Below are 18,779 nucleotides of genomic sequence, written 5' to 3'. Positions count from 1 at the left end.
TACTATCACATTTTTTTTTTAGTATTTTTAAAAGTTAAAAAACTTTTGAATGGTTAATTTTCAACATCATATTATTTTTTTTTAAAAGAAATTATTTGTCTAGTAGAAGCATTTTTTTATAAGGATATGAGAACAGTGAGACTGAAGGCTATACGTGTCAAAACGGACAATGATGTGGAAATCGTGAGGCTGACGACTATACATAATAGGCTAAAGTAGTCAATGGTGTGAAAATTGTGAGGTTGACGGAATAACTGCATGAAAATCGTATACTATTTCTATATTAGTATTTGAGCAGGCGGGTGGATAGCATCTTCAAAAAGGAAGAGAGCGCAGTTTTACGAGTGAAGTGCGGAATGGGGGATTTTAAGATTAATGCGTAAGCTCTGTATGTGTGTTTTCCGTTGGGATTTTTGTTTCCCTCCTCATCCAATCTTTCTTCACAATCAAACCCTTCCCTTTTATATCTCCATTTCTCTTCTCTTCCTTCTTCTTCATTTCCCATTACAGCACTACCACAAACAACTCAAATCCCCATCAATCCTGTCCCTGTTCTTTAAGAAGCTACCATTTGGGGGTCTTTCCACCAGTATGCCCAAACCGTGTCTTATATGACTTGGAGGGAACGGAAACCAGAAGGGTCTCTCTTTCATACTCTGCAAGGTGTTTGTTGTTTTGTCTCTGAGGGAATTTCAAGTGGGGATGATGGCTGTCACTTCCGCCTGCAAGGATTCTGCTACCAAGATCAGCAGCTTGGATAATGGGAAGTATGTCAGGTACACACCTGAGCAAGTCGAAGCTCTTGAGAGGCTCTATTATGAATGCCCAAAACCCAGTTCCATGCGCCGCCAGCAGCTCATTCGGGAGTGCCCAATTCTCTCCGACATCGAACCCAAGCAGATCAAAGTTTGGTTCCAAAACCGGAGGTATTTTCTTCTTTCTAATTGTTGCCGTTCTGGGTTTCAAATGGGTTCCACTTTTGAAAATCGAACTCCCAATGTTTTCAATTGTACAGATGTAGAGAGAAGCAGAGGAAGGAGGCATCCCGTTTGCAGACTGTGAACAGGAAGCTGACGGCTATGAATCGACTTCTAATGGAGGAAAATGATAGGTTGCAGAAACAAGTGTCGCAGCTTGTGTATGAGAACAGCTATTTTCGTCAACAGACCCAGAATGTAAGAGCTTTCCTCCACGAATTTAAAATACTTGCTGATTTGAAGAACATGATCAATGAAAGTTTCTTGTTAGTGGGTAATACAACAATTGTTCATATAATTTGTTCATCCTGCAGGCGACCCTAGCCACCACTGACACAAGTTGTGAGTCTGTGGTGACAAGTGGTCAGCAGAATTTGACTCCGCCGCATCCACCAAAGGATGCCAGTCCCGCAGGGTTAGTAGAATTGGCTGTTCTTCTTCTTCTTCTTCTTCTTCTTCTTCTTCTTCTTCTTGTGCATTGATGCATGCCATTCTTCTTGTCCTGGTGTTACAAATTGTGCTTTCCGTTATGCAGACTGTTGTCCATTGCGGAGGAGACTTTAGCAGAGTTTCTTTCAAAGGCTACTGGAACTGCTGTGGAGTGGGTCCAAATGCCTGGGATGAAGGTTACTTCCTCTTTTTTGCTTTATGCTTCAATCTGTATTAACAAATTAAGCCACAGAAACTTTGCTAATCTTTTAAGCAACATGCCAAACCTTTTGAAAATAATGCTCTGTTGTCTCATACTTTCCTCTGCCAATGTCACATCTCATCTGCCAAAACAGCAAGCTTTATTACATTTGTGTAATGGAGTTGTAAATTTAATGCCACTGCTCAGCAAAGATCATGCGTTGTTTTAAAAATGATATCAACAGGACAAGGAACATAAAATTTCTGACCTTTCTAAACATCTGTTGTGAGCAGCCTGGTCCGGATTCCATTGGAATCGTTGCTATTTCTCATGGTTGCACTGGAGTTGCTGCTCGTGCATGTGGACTTGTGGGTCTTGAACCCACAAGAGTAAGTGCTTCTAAACATAATAAACTTAACTATTTGTCCAATGTAGCATGAAGTTGAGTATATATGACTTATATTGTTTTGTGAAGGTGGCTGAAATTCTTAAAGATTGGCCTTCTTGGTTTCGCGATTGCCGTGCCGTTGATGTTCTAAATGTCCTATCTACTGGAAATGGAGGAACCATTGAGCTTCTGTACATGCAGGTTGGCTGCTACTAGATGGTAGATTTTTTGTATCAATTTTGCAGACTTTGCAAGAAAAAATAAACGAAGCATGTGTTTATTTGATTCAGCTCTATGCACCTACTACTTTGGCACCTGCTCGTGATTTCTGGCTGCTGCGCTACACATCGATTTTGGAGGATGGTAGTCTTGTGGTATGTGAATACCTCGCATTGGAAATTGCTTGTGCTTTTTTGGAGGAGCTAACATGCTTGTATTATGCATTTTAGGTCTGTGAAAGATCTCTTAACAATACTCAGAATGGTCCAAGTATGCCTCCAGTACAGAACTTTGTAAGAGCAGAAATGCTATCAAGTGGGTATTTGATAAGACCTTGTGAAGGCGGTGGATCAATAATCCATATGGTTGATCACATGGACTTAGAAGTATGTGAAACTTCTCTTTATTTAAAGCACACTCATTCTTAGCTTCTGATATTCATATCTATAAATTCACCCATTGTTTACTTGAACATAGCCATGGAGCGTGCCTGAAGTGTTGCGGCCATTATACAAGTCATCTACTCTGCTTGCTCAGAAGAACACAATGGCAGTAAGTCCTTTAAAATTGGAAATTGAAAGTTCAAGTAACTTAGAAGATTATTTCCTCAACATTCCGATAAATTTTCGTTATTTTGGATCAGGCATTACGCTTGTTGAGACAGATTTCACAAGAAGTTTCTCAACCAAATGTTACTGGTTGGGGAAGAAGGCCTGCTGCTCTTCGTGCTCTTAGTCAGAAATTGAGCAGGTAAATACGATGATTATGGCTCGAGAGTACCTGTCTTAGCTTCTTCTTCTTCTTCTTTTAAATTGTGTTTAATGGATTCTTCTGTGCAGAGGTTTCAACGAAGCAGTAAACGGGTTTACAGACGAGGGATGGTCTTTGTTAGAAAATGATGGCATTGATGATGTTACACTTCTTGTAAACATGTCTCATGGCAAGACAATGATGGGTGCAAATATGTCATATTCTAATGGCTTTCCATCTATGAGCAATGCCGTGCTTTGTGCGAAAGCATCGATGTTATTACAGGTAAATATTTTGCTTGCGAGCTGACATCTAGATCATGATCAGGAATTGAAAACGTTCTATTGTTTTTATTTTGTAGAATGTCACTCCAGCAATGCTCATTAGGTTCTTGAGAGAACACCGTTCAGAATGGGCAGACAGCAGTATTGATGCTTACTCAGCTGCAGCAATCAAGACCGGCCAGTGTGGTTTACCAGGGTCTCATGCTGGAACTTTTGGGGGTCAGATTATTCTTCCCTTGGCACAAACAGTTGAGCATGAAGAGGCAAGTATCGTTTATTCTACCGTTTAAACAGAACGATATTGTGGATAAGTGTGTAACCCCACGTCGGTTGGAGAGGAGAACGAAGCATTCCTTATTTGGGTGTGGAAACCTCTTCCTAGTAGATGCGTTTTAAAACCTTGAGGGGAAGCTCGAAAGGAAAAGCCCAAAAAGACAATATCTGCTAGCGGCGGTGGGTTTGAACTGTTACAATAAGATTTTAAAATATTGATTTAAATTTTCTTTCTGGAAACAGTTTATGGAAGTTGTTAAATTCGAAAACGTGAGCCACTACAGAGACGATAAACTCATGCCTGGTGACATCTTCCTCCTCCAAGTAAGTAGTATTTTCTTTAAGCTAGAACCTCCCATATTATAAAGCTTGGATGGATACTTATGATGCTCTGCTCCCAGCTTTGCAACGGTGTGGACGAGAATACGGTTGGTACTTCTGCTGAACTCATCTTTGCTCCGATCGACGCCTCTTTTTCCGATGATGCACCAATTCTACCATCTGGCTTCCGCATCATTCCTCTCGATTCTGGCATGGTAAACACGTATATTAAATCTCCTTTTTTTTTTTCTCCTATTCTTTTCTATTGTATTAATTTTGATATCAAATTTGTACATTTGCTAATGCTGCAGGATGCTTCAAGTCCATACCGCACGCTTGATCTTGCTTCGGCTCTTGACGTTGGACCTGCTGGGAATAGAGCTTCTGGAGACTGTGCTGGTCAATCAGGAAAATCAAAATCTGTGATGACAATTGCATTCCAATTTGTATTTGATGTTCACCTTCAAGATAATGTAGCAGCAATGGCACGGCAGTATGTCCGGAGCATTATAGCGTCTGTTCAGAGGGTGGCGCTGGCTCTTTCGCCTTCGAATTTCGGTCCTCATGCTAACCTTCAGACACCGGCTGGTGCTCCTGAAGCACAAACACTTGCTCTTTGGATCTCTCAAAGCTATAGGTATTCAAATATTGCTTCCCTAATTACAAGCTCCTTGAACTAAAAAATTCATCCGAATTGATAGAACGCGATAAATATCTGAATATCGACGGTGTTCCAGTCTAATTTTATCGACCCGTACAGGTGCTTTATGGGCATGGAATTACTGAAAAATGAAGGACGAGAATCCATTCTCAAATCCCTTTGGCATCACACAGATGCAGTCATGTGCTGCTCTTTGCAGGTATGTTTTAAACTCTCTTTCTTTTAATATTGCAATTTGTTTGCACATGAAGTTATATCCTATTATGAACATGCAGGCCTTGCCAAATTTCACATTCGCTAATCAATCTGGACTCGACATGCTCGAGACGACCTTGGTGGCTCTCCAAGACATTACTTTGGAGAAGATTTTTGATGATAATGGAAAGAAAACTTTAGCCTCAGAGTTCCCACGGATAATGCAGCAGGTAAAGCAAATGAATCCCTTCTTTCCCTACCAACCCAATGATGACCAAATGAATAGAAGCTCTTTAAGTGTATCAAATCATACTGTTTGAATGATCTATGTTCTTTTTGTCAGGGCTTCATTTGTCTTCAAGGGGGTATCTGCTTGTCAAGCATGGGAAGGGCAATATCCTACGACAAAGCTGTGGCATGGAAGGTTTTGAATGAAGAAGAAAACGCTCACTGTATTTGCTTCATGTTTATGAACTGGTCTTTTGTTTGAAACGCTTAGTCAGAACGTAGGAACATGACCATTAGAATAGATCAAATTTTCCTGTAAGTTAGGTTTCAGAAACAGCCAAAATAACCAAGAACTAAATGAGCGAAGCATATTGCCCCTAATGGCTCTTTCCTTATCCTTTGTGGAATCAGTTATGTTCTTTTATATAACTAACATTAAGAAGACAAGTCTTGGTACAATATTACGAAACATCCCGTAACCAATATGGGAGGTTCTGGTTCCGGTTCTTACCCATAAATCTTCTCGCTATGCCTTCAAGACTTAGAGAGGTTGATTCTTTGTCCTTTAACTTATCATGCTTTGCCTATAAGGAGAAAAGATGAGAACTTTGATCCATCTAATCTCATTATCATATCCTGTAAGTTCACCGCTAACAGATATTGTCTTCTTTTGACTTTACCTTTCGGGCTTTACCTCAAGGTTTTTAAAACGCGCTTGCTAGGGAGAGGTTTCCACATCCTTATAAGGAATGTTTTGTTCCCCTCTCCAACCGACGTGGGATCTCACAATCCACCCCTTTCGAGACCCAGTGTCCTTGCTGGCACACCACTCGGTGTCCACCTCCCTTCAGGGCTCAACGTTCTCGTTGGCACACTGCCCAGTGTCTAGCTCTGATACCATTTGTAACCGTCCAAGCCCACCGCTAACAAATATTGTCCTTTTTAGACTTTCTTTTGGACTTCCCCTCAAGGTTTTTAGAACGTGTCTACTAGGGAGAGATTTCCACGTCCTTGTAAAGAATGCTTCATTCCCCTCTCCAACAATTTGCTAGCGGTGGAGTTGAGCTGTTACATTTATTCCGCGTAAGGTCATTTATAAGGGTAGTCAAAAAGGCAAAACTTTACCTCCCACTTTTGTCTCTGGTTTCCCGGGTTCAACGTTCAACTGATATTCATTTAAAGACAGAATTGTGGTGGGAGCATCTTGGCATGGAAATGGAGGACAGGGAAGGCCATTTGCCTCGTTTATTCTGCACTCTTCCCAAACAAATGTCAAAGATGAAGCCCTTCTTTCATATAACTTCTTTTCATGCCTATCAATCTCTCTAACCTTCTAATCTCTCTGACCAGTCGTTTGCTGACACACTAAGCATTTGGCCTTTAAGTTCATGATAAAACAAAGATTTCACAGCACTTCTTTTTCTGATATGCAGTCTCTATTCCTTTTCAATTTTGGAACAAGTAGTCTCTTTCAGTGCAGTTTCCTCCCATTCTAAGGCCCTGTCCTGTCAAGACATAATCAATGGAGCTGGACTGAAGCTGAAGCTGAAGAGAAGTTTGATAGCTCTTCTTGGCTCTAAACCTATTCTCTCTGATGTGGGTCACTCAATTCTCTCACCCACCCACTTCCCACCATCACCATGGTCATTCATGTCATCTTCTTCAACTCAATAGACTGTCCAATTCCATTAAAACTGAAGAGACTGTTCTTAACTTCGGTTGGAGATGAGTGTCGAAACCTCTCCCTAACATAAGCGTTTTAAAAACCTTAAGAGAAAGTTCAAAGAGGATAATATTTGCTAGGGATGGGCTTGGGTTGTTACAAATGATATCAGAGCCAGACACCGAGCGATGTGTCAGCAAGGAGGCTGAGTCCCAAAGGGGGCGAACACAAGGCAGTATGCCAGCAAGGACGCTGGGCCCTAAAAGGAAGTGGATTGGGGATCCCACGTTGATTGGAGAAAGGAACGAGTGTCAGCGAGGACGTTGGGCCTCAAAGGGGGTGGATTGTGAGAGCCCACATCAGTTGGGGAGGAGAATGAAACTTTCCTTACAAGGGTGTGAAAACCTCTTCCTAGCCGACGTGTTTTAAAAACCTTAAGGGAAAATTCAAAAGAGAGCCGAGAAAGAACAATATCTAATGAAAACCTCTTCCTAGCCGACGTGTTTTAAAAACCTTAAGGGAAAATTCAAAAGAGAGCCGAGAAAGAACAATATCTAATGAAAACCTCTTCCTAGCCGACGTGTTTTAAAAACCTTAAGGGAAAATTCAAAAGAGAGCCGAGAAAGAACAATATCTACTAACCTTGGGCTTGGGCTTGGACCTTTAAAGTTTTGTTGTTCATCAAAAGATTATATAATCTAAGCTTCTGTTAGTTGTTTTATGTTGAGAAAGAGGATGATGCAGAAGAGGATATACCATATGATATCTTTTATCCCTGCACCTCATGGTAATGAATAGTGTCAGTTGGTTGAAGAGAAAAGGATTCAAAAAAGATATAATGATAAAGAAAAGGGCCAGGTGAGTATACATAATATTAGTGCAGGCCTAGCTAGCCTACAACAACACTGTACCTCCATCCTGCTGGGCTGCTTTAGTCAAAAAGTGAGAGAATGAACAAGTACTATTCAATCCTAGAGCGCTATATGTTGTAAGAACACAAGAGAATCAAACAGGAAACTTTTGATCGACATGCATGATCTTTAGCTACTTGGTTACTACTGTTTCAAAGTAATGAACTATCATTACTAATTTTTCAGATACATTAGAGTTGATGCTGATGATAAGATGATTAAGAAATGCTGAAAAGAACGTATATAAACAATGTTTCGTTTCTCTCTCCAAACGATATGAAATCTCACAATCCACCTCTTTTCGGGGCCCAACGTCCTCGCTGGCACTCGTTTCCCTCTCCAGTCAATATGAAATCTCACAATCCACCTCCCTTCGGAACCCAACGTTCTCACTGGCACTCGTTCCCCCTCTTCAGTGAATATGAGATCTCACAATCCGTCCCCCTTTGAGACCCAATGTCCTCGTTGGCACCCCACTCGGAACCTGACTTTGATATCATTTGTAATAGTCCAGACCCACCGCTAGTAGATATTGTCCTCTTTGGACTTTCCCTTTCGGCCTTCCCCTCAAGGTTTTAAAAACGCGTATGCTAGAGAGAGGTTTCTACACCCTTATAAAGAATGTTTCGTTTCTCTCTCCAACCGATGTGAGATCTCACAGTTTTGTTCATCTCAAAGATCATTCAATATCTTTGCAACTATATCTTAGGACAACTTTGACTCGAATGAAATGATCAACCTTTCAACCACATGCATAAAAGCCTTGCTCGGATATCATAATTATCGCCTCCGATTAGGCTTCAATATGTTATGCTCGATCAAATACCTTCGTTTCTTTCTCATTGACAAGATTGTTAATGTCATATAGAGCACTTTATTTAGGTGAACTGGTTAATAGCACATATGCAAAGGAAACCCTAAAGAACAAAGAAGAGAGAAGATGGAAGGAAAGGAAGTGAAATGGTGAAGAAAGGCCAATGAGGGTTTTGAATGGTCTCCAAGGCGTATGATTGAATTGAGTTTGTTTTTGAGGCTTTTAAGATGAAACCCACTTCACATATATCATAATATATTGTATTTTATATGTTTGTGTTTGCACTCTTGTTGTGGGAAGGAATCTTCCAACTATGTGAACCCCATAATGACCTAAAAAAAGGGCCTTCTTTTTTGCACCCACCATCATCACAAGTTTTGTATTCATATCTAACAAAGTGATCAAATTCAAAAACCAACACGAAGTCCTAAGCAAAACAAATCATTATATTTGACCTTATCAACTTGGTTCCCCACCCATTACTCTTATTAATTTAATATAGCCAATCAACTTAAGATTCCACGTCAGTTGGAGAGGAGAACGAAACATTCTTTATAAGGATATAGAAATCTCTATTTAGTATACGCGTTTTAAAACTATGAGACTGATGGTGATACGTAACGAGTAAAAACATACAATATCTACTAGTGGTGGGCTTGAGCTGTTACAAATGTTATCAGATCCAGACACCAGAATGTGCTAGTGAGGACGTTGGCATCTCAAAGGGGTGGATTGTGAGATCCCACGTTGACTCAGGAGGGGAACGAAGCATTTCTTATAAGGGTATAGAAACCTTTCTCTAGTAGACGCCAACAAGGATGCTGGGCTCCCAATAGGAGTGGATTGTGAGATCCCACGTTGATTTGAGAAAGGAGCGAAGTATTCTTTATATGGGTATGGAAACCTCTCTCTAGTAGACGTTAGCAAGGACGCTAGGCTCCCAAGAAAAAGTAGATTGTGAGATCCCACATCAGTTGGAGAGAGGAACGAAACATTCTTTATAAGGCTATGCAAACTTCTCCTTAGTAAACGTATTTCAAAACCGTGAGGTTGACGACGATACATAACAGACTAAAATTGACAATATCTGCTAACGGTAGGGTTAAACTGTTCCAGAACGTGGTGGCATCATTTGGTTTGTTTCTAATTCCTTTGAAATGGGTCCATAAAATTCAAAACCCTTCACCATTTAAGCAAATACATAAAGAAAGAGAGGAGGGTTTTGAAATGGGAAGGTAAAGCAAGCATAAAGGCATAAACTTTAGTAGAGAGAGTCCAAAGGCTTTTAGGATGATGTATATTACATTTACCCCATCCCAAAGTGCCGACATAATGAGACAAACTATACAAACATATATGAATCGGGGACAATAATGTTAATCACTCTACTTTTCCACTGCAAATGGAATGTTTTTTTAAAAAGAAATCAAATCAAATCAATGCATGCCTTCTCCCTTAATGCTCTTTAGTTCCTAAAACCTAGTAATTAATGATCTAGCTAGGGTTCTTAAGTACACTTAAAAGGGTTTAGAGATATTGTTTGGAAGGACAGGTTTCAATTATTGTGGTATTATAAGCAACATTAAACCTTAAATTGAAGTGCGAGGTTGTAGGCGTAGGTACATGTTTTTGTCTATTTGTGAGCAAATATGTGGCGCATGCTGTCGTCTGTGACACCTTCTGTGGGCTGTTTGTGCAAAAGCTGGTTCAATAATCAGTCTCATCTGACCCTCTTTTTCTCATTATGTTGTTCAACAATACTTTCGACCTTAATCAAACCATATGCATCATTAATTATGTAAAGTAGTTCATTTTTGGTTTATGTAAAGTGAAACACAAAATATATCATTTTTCTCCCGATGAATGCCGTTTTGTTCGCACTCTAATACAAATTCGTGAACGAGATTTTCGGGGTCCTCATAGTGAGTGAATGAAAATAGTTGTAGAATCGATAGAGCTTGATTCATTTGCCTTAGTTGACCCAGAACTTAGCTTCGAGCTTGAGTCACCTTAGGCCTTCACCGTACATCTGGGTCTTACCTCTCACATACGTCACCTTAGGACTTCGGCTTCCACTTTAATTGCTTCCGGTCTTTATCTTACATCTAAGGTTGCCTCAAGTCTTATGCTAGCAGATATTGTCCACTCTAGGCCGTTACATATTGCTGTCTCCACACCCTTATAAGGAATGTTTCGTTCCTCTCTTCAACTGATGTGAGATCTCACAATCCACCCCCTTTGAGGGCTTAAGCTCATTGCTAGCAGATATTGTCCATTTTGACTTGTTACGCATCGTCGTCTCCATACCCTTATAAAGAATGTTTTGTTCTCCTCTCCAACCGATGTGAGATCTCACAAGCTAGCGAGAACGCTGGCCCCAAGGGGTAGATTGTGATATCCCACATCGGTTGGAAAAGGGAATAAAGTATTTCTTGCAAATGTGTGAAAGTCTCTCCTTAGTAAACGCATTGGAAAACCGTGAGGCTAACGGCAATACATAACGAGCCAAAACAAACAATATCTAAATGCTACACACTAATCTTCATTTTATTACTCATTGAGATTCATACACCTATAGAAGTTAAGAAATTAAAGCTCAATACATGGATACAATTCATTATTAGGTGATATCGTTACATTGGTGGCATTCAACGTATCTACATTTCTACATTGGTGGCATTCAACAAAAACATTAACTTGGGTCACAAACATTTGTAAATAATACCTCAAACTTAAAACCCTCAAAAACAAAAAACAAAAGCAAAAATTCCAAAACAAATTGACTGAGAACACCAAATTCTAGGAGGACAAAAGTTTAGAACAGCAAGTCGTCCGACAAAGAGACAGTAGGGTTTTGTAAGCATGCTGTGACGACGGCCTCGCCATGGGCTCGCCTGCGGTGCAGTTCAGTGCCAAGTTCATAAACCCAACGATCTGGTTCGTGTCCGCGGCGGCAGCGTCCCCGCTAATCGAACTATCAACCCACGTGTCGGTATGACAATCGGAGTAGCAGTAGCGTGCCCATTCCACCAGGTCTTGCCGGTCAACGGGTCCTTTTCCGGTTACCAATTGGATCAGAATTAGCCCCAATGTGTATACGTTGCTTTTCTCCGTTATGTCCCTACTTTCCTTGGCCTCTGCCACCATTTTTTAAAAAATAAAAAATATAAATAAAAATATAAGTAGCTTTCTCAACGTGCATGGATTACATAAATTCATGCAAATTCTAAAATTTAACGCTAAAAAATTATATAAAGTTCTCCATTTATAATCCATTAAATAAATTAGAAATTATATAAAAAGAGTTGTGACAATAAATAAATACAAGATATCTGTCTATAATATAATTAAAAATTTCTATAATTCAATTAAAAATTGATACTGAGATAATATGATAACTGGCTAAATATTCTCAATCATACAAGATATTTGACGGTAATAAAAATGTGAAATATATATATATATATATATATATATATCCGCTAAATATTCTTAATAGAAATATACGATATTTAGTTAAATAAGATGTATGTGATAGACCATAATTTAGGATTAAATATAATTAATAGAAATATACGTACCAGTACCAGGTGGGAAGTAGAGTGGAGAAATGGTGGTGGTGGACAATCCGATGAGAAGTCGGGGTTGGTGTTTTTCATCGACGATGATCTTCTCCGGCGAGAAATTGGCGGCAATAACTCCCGGGGAACAGCGGGGGTGGAGAAACTGCAAAGCGCGGGCGATTCCAAGGGCGATATTACGACGTCGTTCCCAAGTGAAATTCCGGACAGCTTCACTCAAATATTGTCCCCGGACATATTCACCGACCAAGTATCCAGCTTTCTCGGACCGGCACGCGCCGAGCAACCTCACTACGTTTGGGTGTCTAAGCCGCCCTAATTCCTCAACTTCGTTCCAAAAATGCCCTTCAGCTAACCATTTCTTAACGACCACAAATTGAACCTCGTTGGTCCCCACTAATATCCCGCTTTTGTCGGCCTCCGCCGACGACAGAATCGCCTCCACCGTCACCAATTTGGACGCTTCCGGATCGAAGAATTTAACCTCCCATATTCCGTCGTCGTTTTGCACTATTTTTGTCAGCTTACGACGTCGTATTGTGACCAACACTGCCGTCGCAATGAACAACGCGGCCAGCCCCAATACGAGCATGAACCACCATAAGTGGTTGTACCCACGGTTTTCGCATGCCGGTAATTTGCTCGTAATTATATCGCCGCCGCAAAGATCATTGCCGGCTACTGCGCTGGCGTTTATGTCCAAAAACGCTCCGGTGGACGGCAACGCTCCGTAAAAGTGGTTGTGGGAAATATTTATCTGAACAAGCGATGGAAATCGGCCGAAAACCGGTGGGATTTCGCCGGATAATTCGTTTTCCGACAAATCGAGGAAGCTCAGAACCGGAATTTGAGTGATAATCACCGGAATTTCGCCGATTAGCTGATTGTGGCTTAAATCTAAACTCACAAGCTTCTTACAGGAAGAAATTTCACTCGGAATCCGACCGGCGAGATTGTTGTTACTCAAATTAAGTTCCATTAGCTCTGAAAACCTTCCGATACTCTCCGGGATCGAACCCGAAAATTCATTCGCCGAGAAATCCAAACTCTCGATTTTACCCTTTCTTATAAATTCCGGCAAGTCCCCTGTAAATCTATTCCTCGCCAAACTCATCATCTGAAGAGACGGCAAATCCCATTTGTTGCCGTCGATTCTACCGGAAAATTGGTTGCCGGAGATATCCAAAAAGTACAGTAGTGGCAGTTTCGTAAATTCCGGACACAATTCGCCGGAGAGACGGTTGTGTTGAAGCCGAACACGCCGTAAACTCTGGCAAGAACAGAGACTCCGTGGAATTTCGCCGGTGAGAGAGTTGGAGAAGAGGATGAGTTTAAAGAGGCGCTTAGAATCACAGAGCCCATCTGGGATTTTTCCGGTAAGGAAATTAGTAGAAACGTCGAGAATGGTGAGATTGTTTCGCCGTCCAAGTGGCTCCGGGATTTCGCCGGAAAACCCGTTCGACCACAACTGAAGAATCTGCAGGCAAGGCAGAGAAGCCAGAGCTCTCGGAATTTTTCCGGTGAAATTATTACCAAACAGATGCAAAATCTCCAATCTCTGTAAATGAATTACAAGCTCCGGAATCTCTCCCGAGAGAGAATTATCGCTTAAATCCAGAGAAATCAAATTCACAAGACGGAAAATCGACGGAGGAATTTTACCGGTGAGACCATTTTGGTAGAGGAACAGATATTGAAGGCGAGTTAGATTCCCAAAAGATTCTGGAATTTTCCCTGTTAGCTTGTTGTAAACAAGATCAAGATGATTCAAAGAACCCAATTGGCCGATTTCTTCAGGAATTTGCCCGGAAAGATTATTGTAACCCAAATAAATCCACCGCAGTCTCTTCATTCCGCCCAATTCCGTCGGAATTTCGCCGCTCAGTTTATTAGACGCCAATGTTAAAAACTCCAACGATTTGAGATTCGCAACAGAGTTCGGAATCTCTCCGGTCAAAACATTCCCACCCAGATCAAGAAATTGAAGATCAGAGAACAACAATCCAATATCTTTCGGAATTGAACCCGAAATCATGTTGTTGGATAAGTCTAATGTTTGAAGAACAGAGACGCCGCCGGTGGGAAGTGGGCCAGTGAAATTATTGTTACTCAAATTCAAATGCAGAAGAGAAGAAGAGGCGACGGCGACGTCGAACATATTCCAAGGGAGTTCCCCGACGAATTGGTTGTCGGAAAGGTCGAGAATTTGGATATGGGGTAGTCTGAAAACAGAGTCGGAGAGTGTGGCGGTGATGTTCTTGCCGGAGAGGTTAACAGCCGTGATGTTACTGAAGCCAGAGTCGGTGTCGTTGCTGCATGTGATGCCATTCCATCGGCAGGTGGGAACAGAAGGAACCCAGTTGGAGAGAAGGCGTGATGGGTCTCTGGAAACAGAGGCTTTGAAGGATAAAAGAAGGTGAGTTTCATGGAGGCGGTGGTGGAGAGCAGCTGAATATTGATTCACCAGAGAGAGGAAGAGAAAGAAAAACATGGGATTATGAGAGGTTTTGGATGTTCCCTTCCCCATGACACTTGATTAGCAGTAGAAGCAGCTCAGGGTCTTGGTTTCAAGCTTGGGTAGGCAGCCATGGAAGGAGTGATAGAGAAGAGCGTGGCAAAGAATGGAGTGTAAGTGTATATATAGTACATAGAATAAGGTTAGGAATCACCGAGAACTTATGGAAAATCCCAAAGTAAAGTCACGAGAGCTTATGTTCAAAATGGACAATAGAGGTGCACAATTCGTGACATGGTATCAAAGTCGTGCCCTAATCTCGATTAAGGGGAGGCTATTTGAGAGCTCTATACTGTACTTTGGTCGAAGTGAGGATTGTTGGGCTTTACCCAAAAGGCCTCATCCCAACAGAGATGTAATACTTACTTGGAGATCCATGATCATTCTCTAAATTAGCTGGGTAACGAAAGAGCAACAAAGGGTGGAAAAAGGGTGGGAGTGGTCTCCAAGGGAGTGAAGGATAAGGAGTGTTAAGAGAGAATATATTGAGCAGTGATAGAGCAGGAGTAGCAGCAGGAGATGGTGAGTTTACAGAAGATGGGAAAGAATGAAAAGGAAAAGGGGAAAGTGGAAGAGAAGGGAAGGGAAAAGAAAAGGGAAAGTGGGTTGTCTTTTGGTGGTAGCTTAATACAGTAATCACAGTGGACGTGCACCATCTTTCTCCTTTTAATGCCACCTTTTCTCCCAGAACGAATATACACTCTATGCTCTCTCTCATTCTCTTTTGAATTCATCACCACCACATTCTTCTCTATTATTTTAGTATGTTTTGTTCTCATTCACATGAAATTTTTTTGAACCTCTTAGTAAAGACAAGACAAAACAAAACATGTTCAAATGTCTCATTTTAGTTATGAACATGTTTGAACTCTCCTTGTAGCTAGGAAATATTGTTAGTTCAAGCTCACCGATAGTAGATATTGTCAGTCCAAGCTTACCACTAGTAAATATTGTCAGTCTAAGCCAGCCCAAGCTCACTACTAGTAGATATTGTCAGCTCAAGTTCACCACTAGTAGATATTGTCAGTCCAAGCCAGCCCAAGTTCACCGCTAGTAGATATTGTAAGCCCAAGCTCACCACTAGTAAATATTGTTAGCCCAAGTTCACCGCTAGTAGATATTGTCATTCCAAGCTGACCACTAGTAGATATTGTCAGCTCAAGTTCACCGTTAGTAGATATTGTCAGCTCAAGCTCACCGCTAGTAGATATTGTCATTCCAAGCTTACCACTAGTAGATATTGTCAGCCCAAGCTTACCACTAGTAGATATTATCAGCCCAAGCTCACCACTATTAGATATCGTCAGCCCAAGTTCACCGCTAATAGATATTGTCAGCTCAAATTCACCGCTAGTAGATATTGTCAGCTCAAGCTCACCACTAGTAGATATTGTAAGCCCAAGTTCACCCGCAGGTAGATATTATCGCTCAAGCCCACCGCTAGTAGATATTGTCCAATTCGGCCCATTACGTATTCCCATCAATCTCACGGTTTTAAAACATGTCTGTTAGAGATAGATTTCCACACCCGTATAACAAATATTTCGTTCTTCCCTACCACCGATATGGAATCTCACACACCCGCCATAGCTACTAAACCTACAACACCTCTAGCCAAATCCATAGATTGATGGAGTGAGTTATGGCGTAAGCATGATGTACAGAAGGCAAATCAAGCAGACCCAAACCCCTTGATTAAGGGTCTCCCTCGCACTCTTTTAGGAACTCGTAGGGGCAGATATGTTCCTAAATTAGTGCTCCAGTTCATATACAATATTAATTAAACTGAGCTAATCAACCATAAAACACTTTAAAAAACCACATTCAAAGTATAATTATAATGGAGATGGATGATTATGACTTTGGTTTTTGATGCACTTCTTTGCATGCTGTTTCCTTCTTTTGCTCCTTTTACAAGCCATTAACATCTTAATGCACAGTTCTTTATATATCAATGTCGGTCACTTTAGACCCTACCAAGATTTGTGTGTATAACCCTAATGGATCATTCTTATTATAATACTAAATGAATGTCACATGCACCACATTAAACCCCTTCAATCAATTTAAACCTAAAGTTTTCATCAAATATCCTTCAAAAGATTTGCATAATCAACGTTACGTATCCTCATTAACCTCACGATTTTAAAATTTGTCTACTAGGGAGAGGTTTCCACAGTTCTAAACGGAATGTTTCGTTCCCATTTCCAACCAATGTGGGATCTCGTAATTCACTTTCCTTGATGGCTCAGCGTCTTCGAGGTTTCCACACCTTTATATGGAATATTTCGTTCTCTTCACAATCGAATATTAAATTTATTTTTCTTTGCATGATCATGTCACGAAATCCATCGATTGAAAGTGCAAATCCAGTCATACTGTCACATAAGAGTTGGAGTTTGTGTTAGTGCATGTATTATAAGCACATTGGTGAGGAAAAGTACAATAATTGATTAGAAATTGAATAAAAACTAAGGAAAAGAGACATGAGTAGTGGGTTTTTTCTAGTTTATAATCATATACAAATCAAAGTAATGCATATCATGATATGGGAATCTCACATAAACTTCTTTTCATTTCATTTCATTTCATTGTTAGGCTAATCCTAAATTTGGAGCTTAATGTCTATGGATAACTACAAACTTAATATATAATTAATTTATTTACTTATCCACCTACAAATGTTCACGGGACAGAGCGTAACAGCTCAATCAGTGAATGAAGCATTCTTTATAATAGTATAAAAATCTCTCCCTAATAGACGTGTAGGCTGATAACAATACGTAATAGGCCAAAGCAGACAATATCTACTAACAGTGGACTTTGGCTGTTACAAATGGTATTATAGCCAAACACCAAGCGGAGTGCTAGCAAGAACGTTGAAGCCCCAAAGTGGGTGGATTGTGAAATCTCACATCGGTTGGAGAGGAGAACGAAACATTTCTTATAAGGGTGTGGAAACCTTTCTTGAGAACATATACGTTTTAGAACTATGAAACTGATGGTCATACATAACGGCTCAAAACAGACAATATCTGTTAGCGGTAAACTTGAGCTGTTACATTAATTCAGCTGATTTAGGGTTTAGGGTTTATCCGTAACTATAGTATACATGAAAAGCATAGTAAATTGGGAATAAAATGTCAATATCATGGTGAATAGGGCCACCATTTCACATGCAATATAATATAAGGTATTAGAGGAAAGACATGGGTCCAAGTCCAACCCAATATTATATGGACCATTATCTACAAACCCTTTTTTGCATTGCGCACGTGTGGCGTGGAGCTCACGAGCTAAATGGGTATTGCAAACCAATTGGCGTTACTTTGGTTAAAGTGCGTCAAATAAAGGGACTTTGGTTGGGACCATATGCAATCATTGCTATCTCTTCTAAACTTGAATCAATCTTCTAGCCATGGACCACGCTTACTCACTTAGGCCCATTATCTTCCTGGGCTTTATTAAATCCATCAGTAGGCCCATTATCTTCCTGGGCTTTATTAAATCCATCAGTAGGCCCATTATCTTCCTGGGCTTTATTAAATCCATCAGTAGGCCCATTATCTTCCTGGGCTTTATTAAATCCATCAGTAGGCCCATTATCTTCCTGGGCTTTATTAAATCCATCAGTAGACCCATTATCTTCCTGGGCTTTATTAAATCCATCAGTAGGCCCATTATCTTCCTAGGCTTTATTAAATCCATCAGTAGGCCCATTATCTTCCTGTGCTTTATTAAATCCATCAGTAGGCCCATTATCTTCCTGGGCTTTATTAAATCCATCAGTAGGCCCATTCTCTTCCTGGGCTTTATTAAATCCATCAGTAGGCCCATTCTCTTCCTGGGCTTTATTAAATCCATCAGTAGGCCCATTATCTTCCTGGGCTTTATTAAATCCATCAGTAGGCCCATTATCTTCCTGGGCTTTATTAAATCCATCAGTAGGCCCATTCTCTTCCTGGGCTTTATTAAATCCATCAGTAGGCCCATTCTCTTCCTGGGCTTTATTAAATCCATCAGTAGGCCCATTATCTTCCTGGGCTTTATTAAATCCATCAGTAGGCCCATTCTCTTCCTGGGCTTTATTAAATCCATCAGTAGGCCCATTCTCTTCCTGGGCTTTATTAAATCCATCAGTAGGCCCATTCTCTTCCTGGGCTTTATTAAATCCATCAGTAGGCCCATTCTCTTCCTGGGCTTTATTAAATCCATCAGTAGGCCCATTCTCTTCCTGGGCTTTATTAAATCCATCAGTAGGCCCATTCTCTTCCTGGGTTTTATTAAATCCATCAGTAGGCCCATTCTCTTCCTGGGCTTTATTAAATCCATCAGTAGGCCCATTCTCTTCCTGGGCTTTATTAAATC

The 18,779-nt window shown here is 40.6% G+C and overlaps 2 protein-coding genes across 2 annotated transcripts; one reads left to right on the top strand and one right to left on the bottom strand.

Moving 5' to 3' along the window:
• Nucleotides 1-303: 303 nt before the first annotated feature.
• Nucleotides 304-5,322, top strand: LOC111796530 (homeobox-leucine zipper protein ATHB-8). The gene is made up of 18 exons (XM_087125035.1): nt 304-926; nt 1,016-1,175; nt 1,292-1,392; nt 1,513-1,603; nt 1,902-1,997; nt 2,084-2,197; nt 2,287-2,370; nt 2,446-2,601; nt 2,693-2,767; nt 2,859-2,965; nt 3,055-3,250; nt 3,327-3,512; nt 3,766-3,846; nt 3,924-4,058; nt 4,155-4,480; nt 4,604-4,703; nt 4,780-4,929; nt 5,043-5,322. The coding sequence occupies exons 1-18, from the start codon at nt 703-705 to the stop codon at nt 5,187-5,189; spliced, it is 2,529 nt and encodes an 842-aa protein (XP_086981161.1). The 5' UTR covers nt 304-702; the 3' UTR covers nt 5,190-5,322.
• Nucleotides 5,323-10,904: 5,582 nt separating this feature from the next.
• Nucleotides 10,905-14,857, bottom strand: LOC111796492 (uncharacterized). The gene is made up of 2 exons (XM_087124934.1): nt 11,903-14,857; nt 10,905-11,452 (listed from the first exon to the last, which is right to left on the bottom strand). The coding sequence occupies exons 1-2, from the start codon at nt 14,421-14,423 to the stop codon at nt 11,115-11,117; spliced, it is 2,859 nt and encodes a 952-aa protein (XP_086981060.1). The 5' UTR covers nt 14,424-14,857; the 3' UTR covers nt 10,905-11,114.
• Nucleotides 14,858-18,779: the final 3,922 nt, after the last annotated feature.

This window comes from Cucurbita pepo, chromosome 6 (assembly GCF_057944985.1).
Source record: "Cucurbita pepo subsp. pepo isolate OVF chromosome 6, ASM5794498v1, whole genome shotgun sequence".
Classification (NCBI taxonomy): domain Eukaryota; kingdom Viridiplantae; phylum Streptophyta; class Magnoliopsida; order Cucurbitales; family Cucurbitaceae; genus Cucurbita; species Cucurbita pepo.
This window is presented reverse-complemented; position numbering and strand designations above follow the sequence as displayed.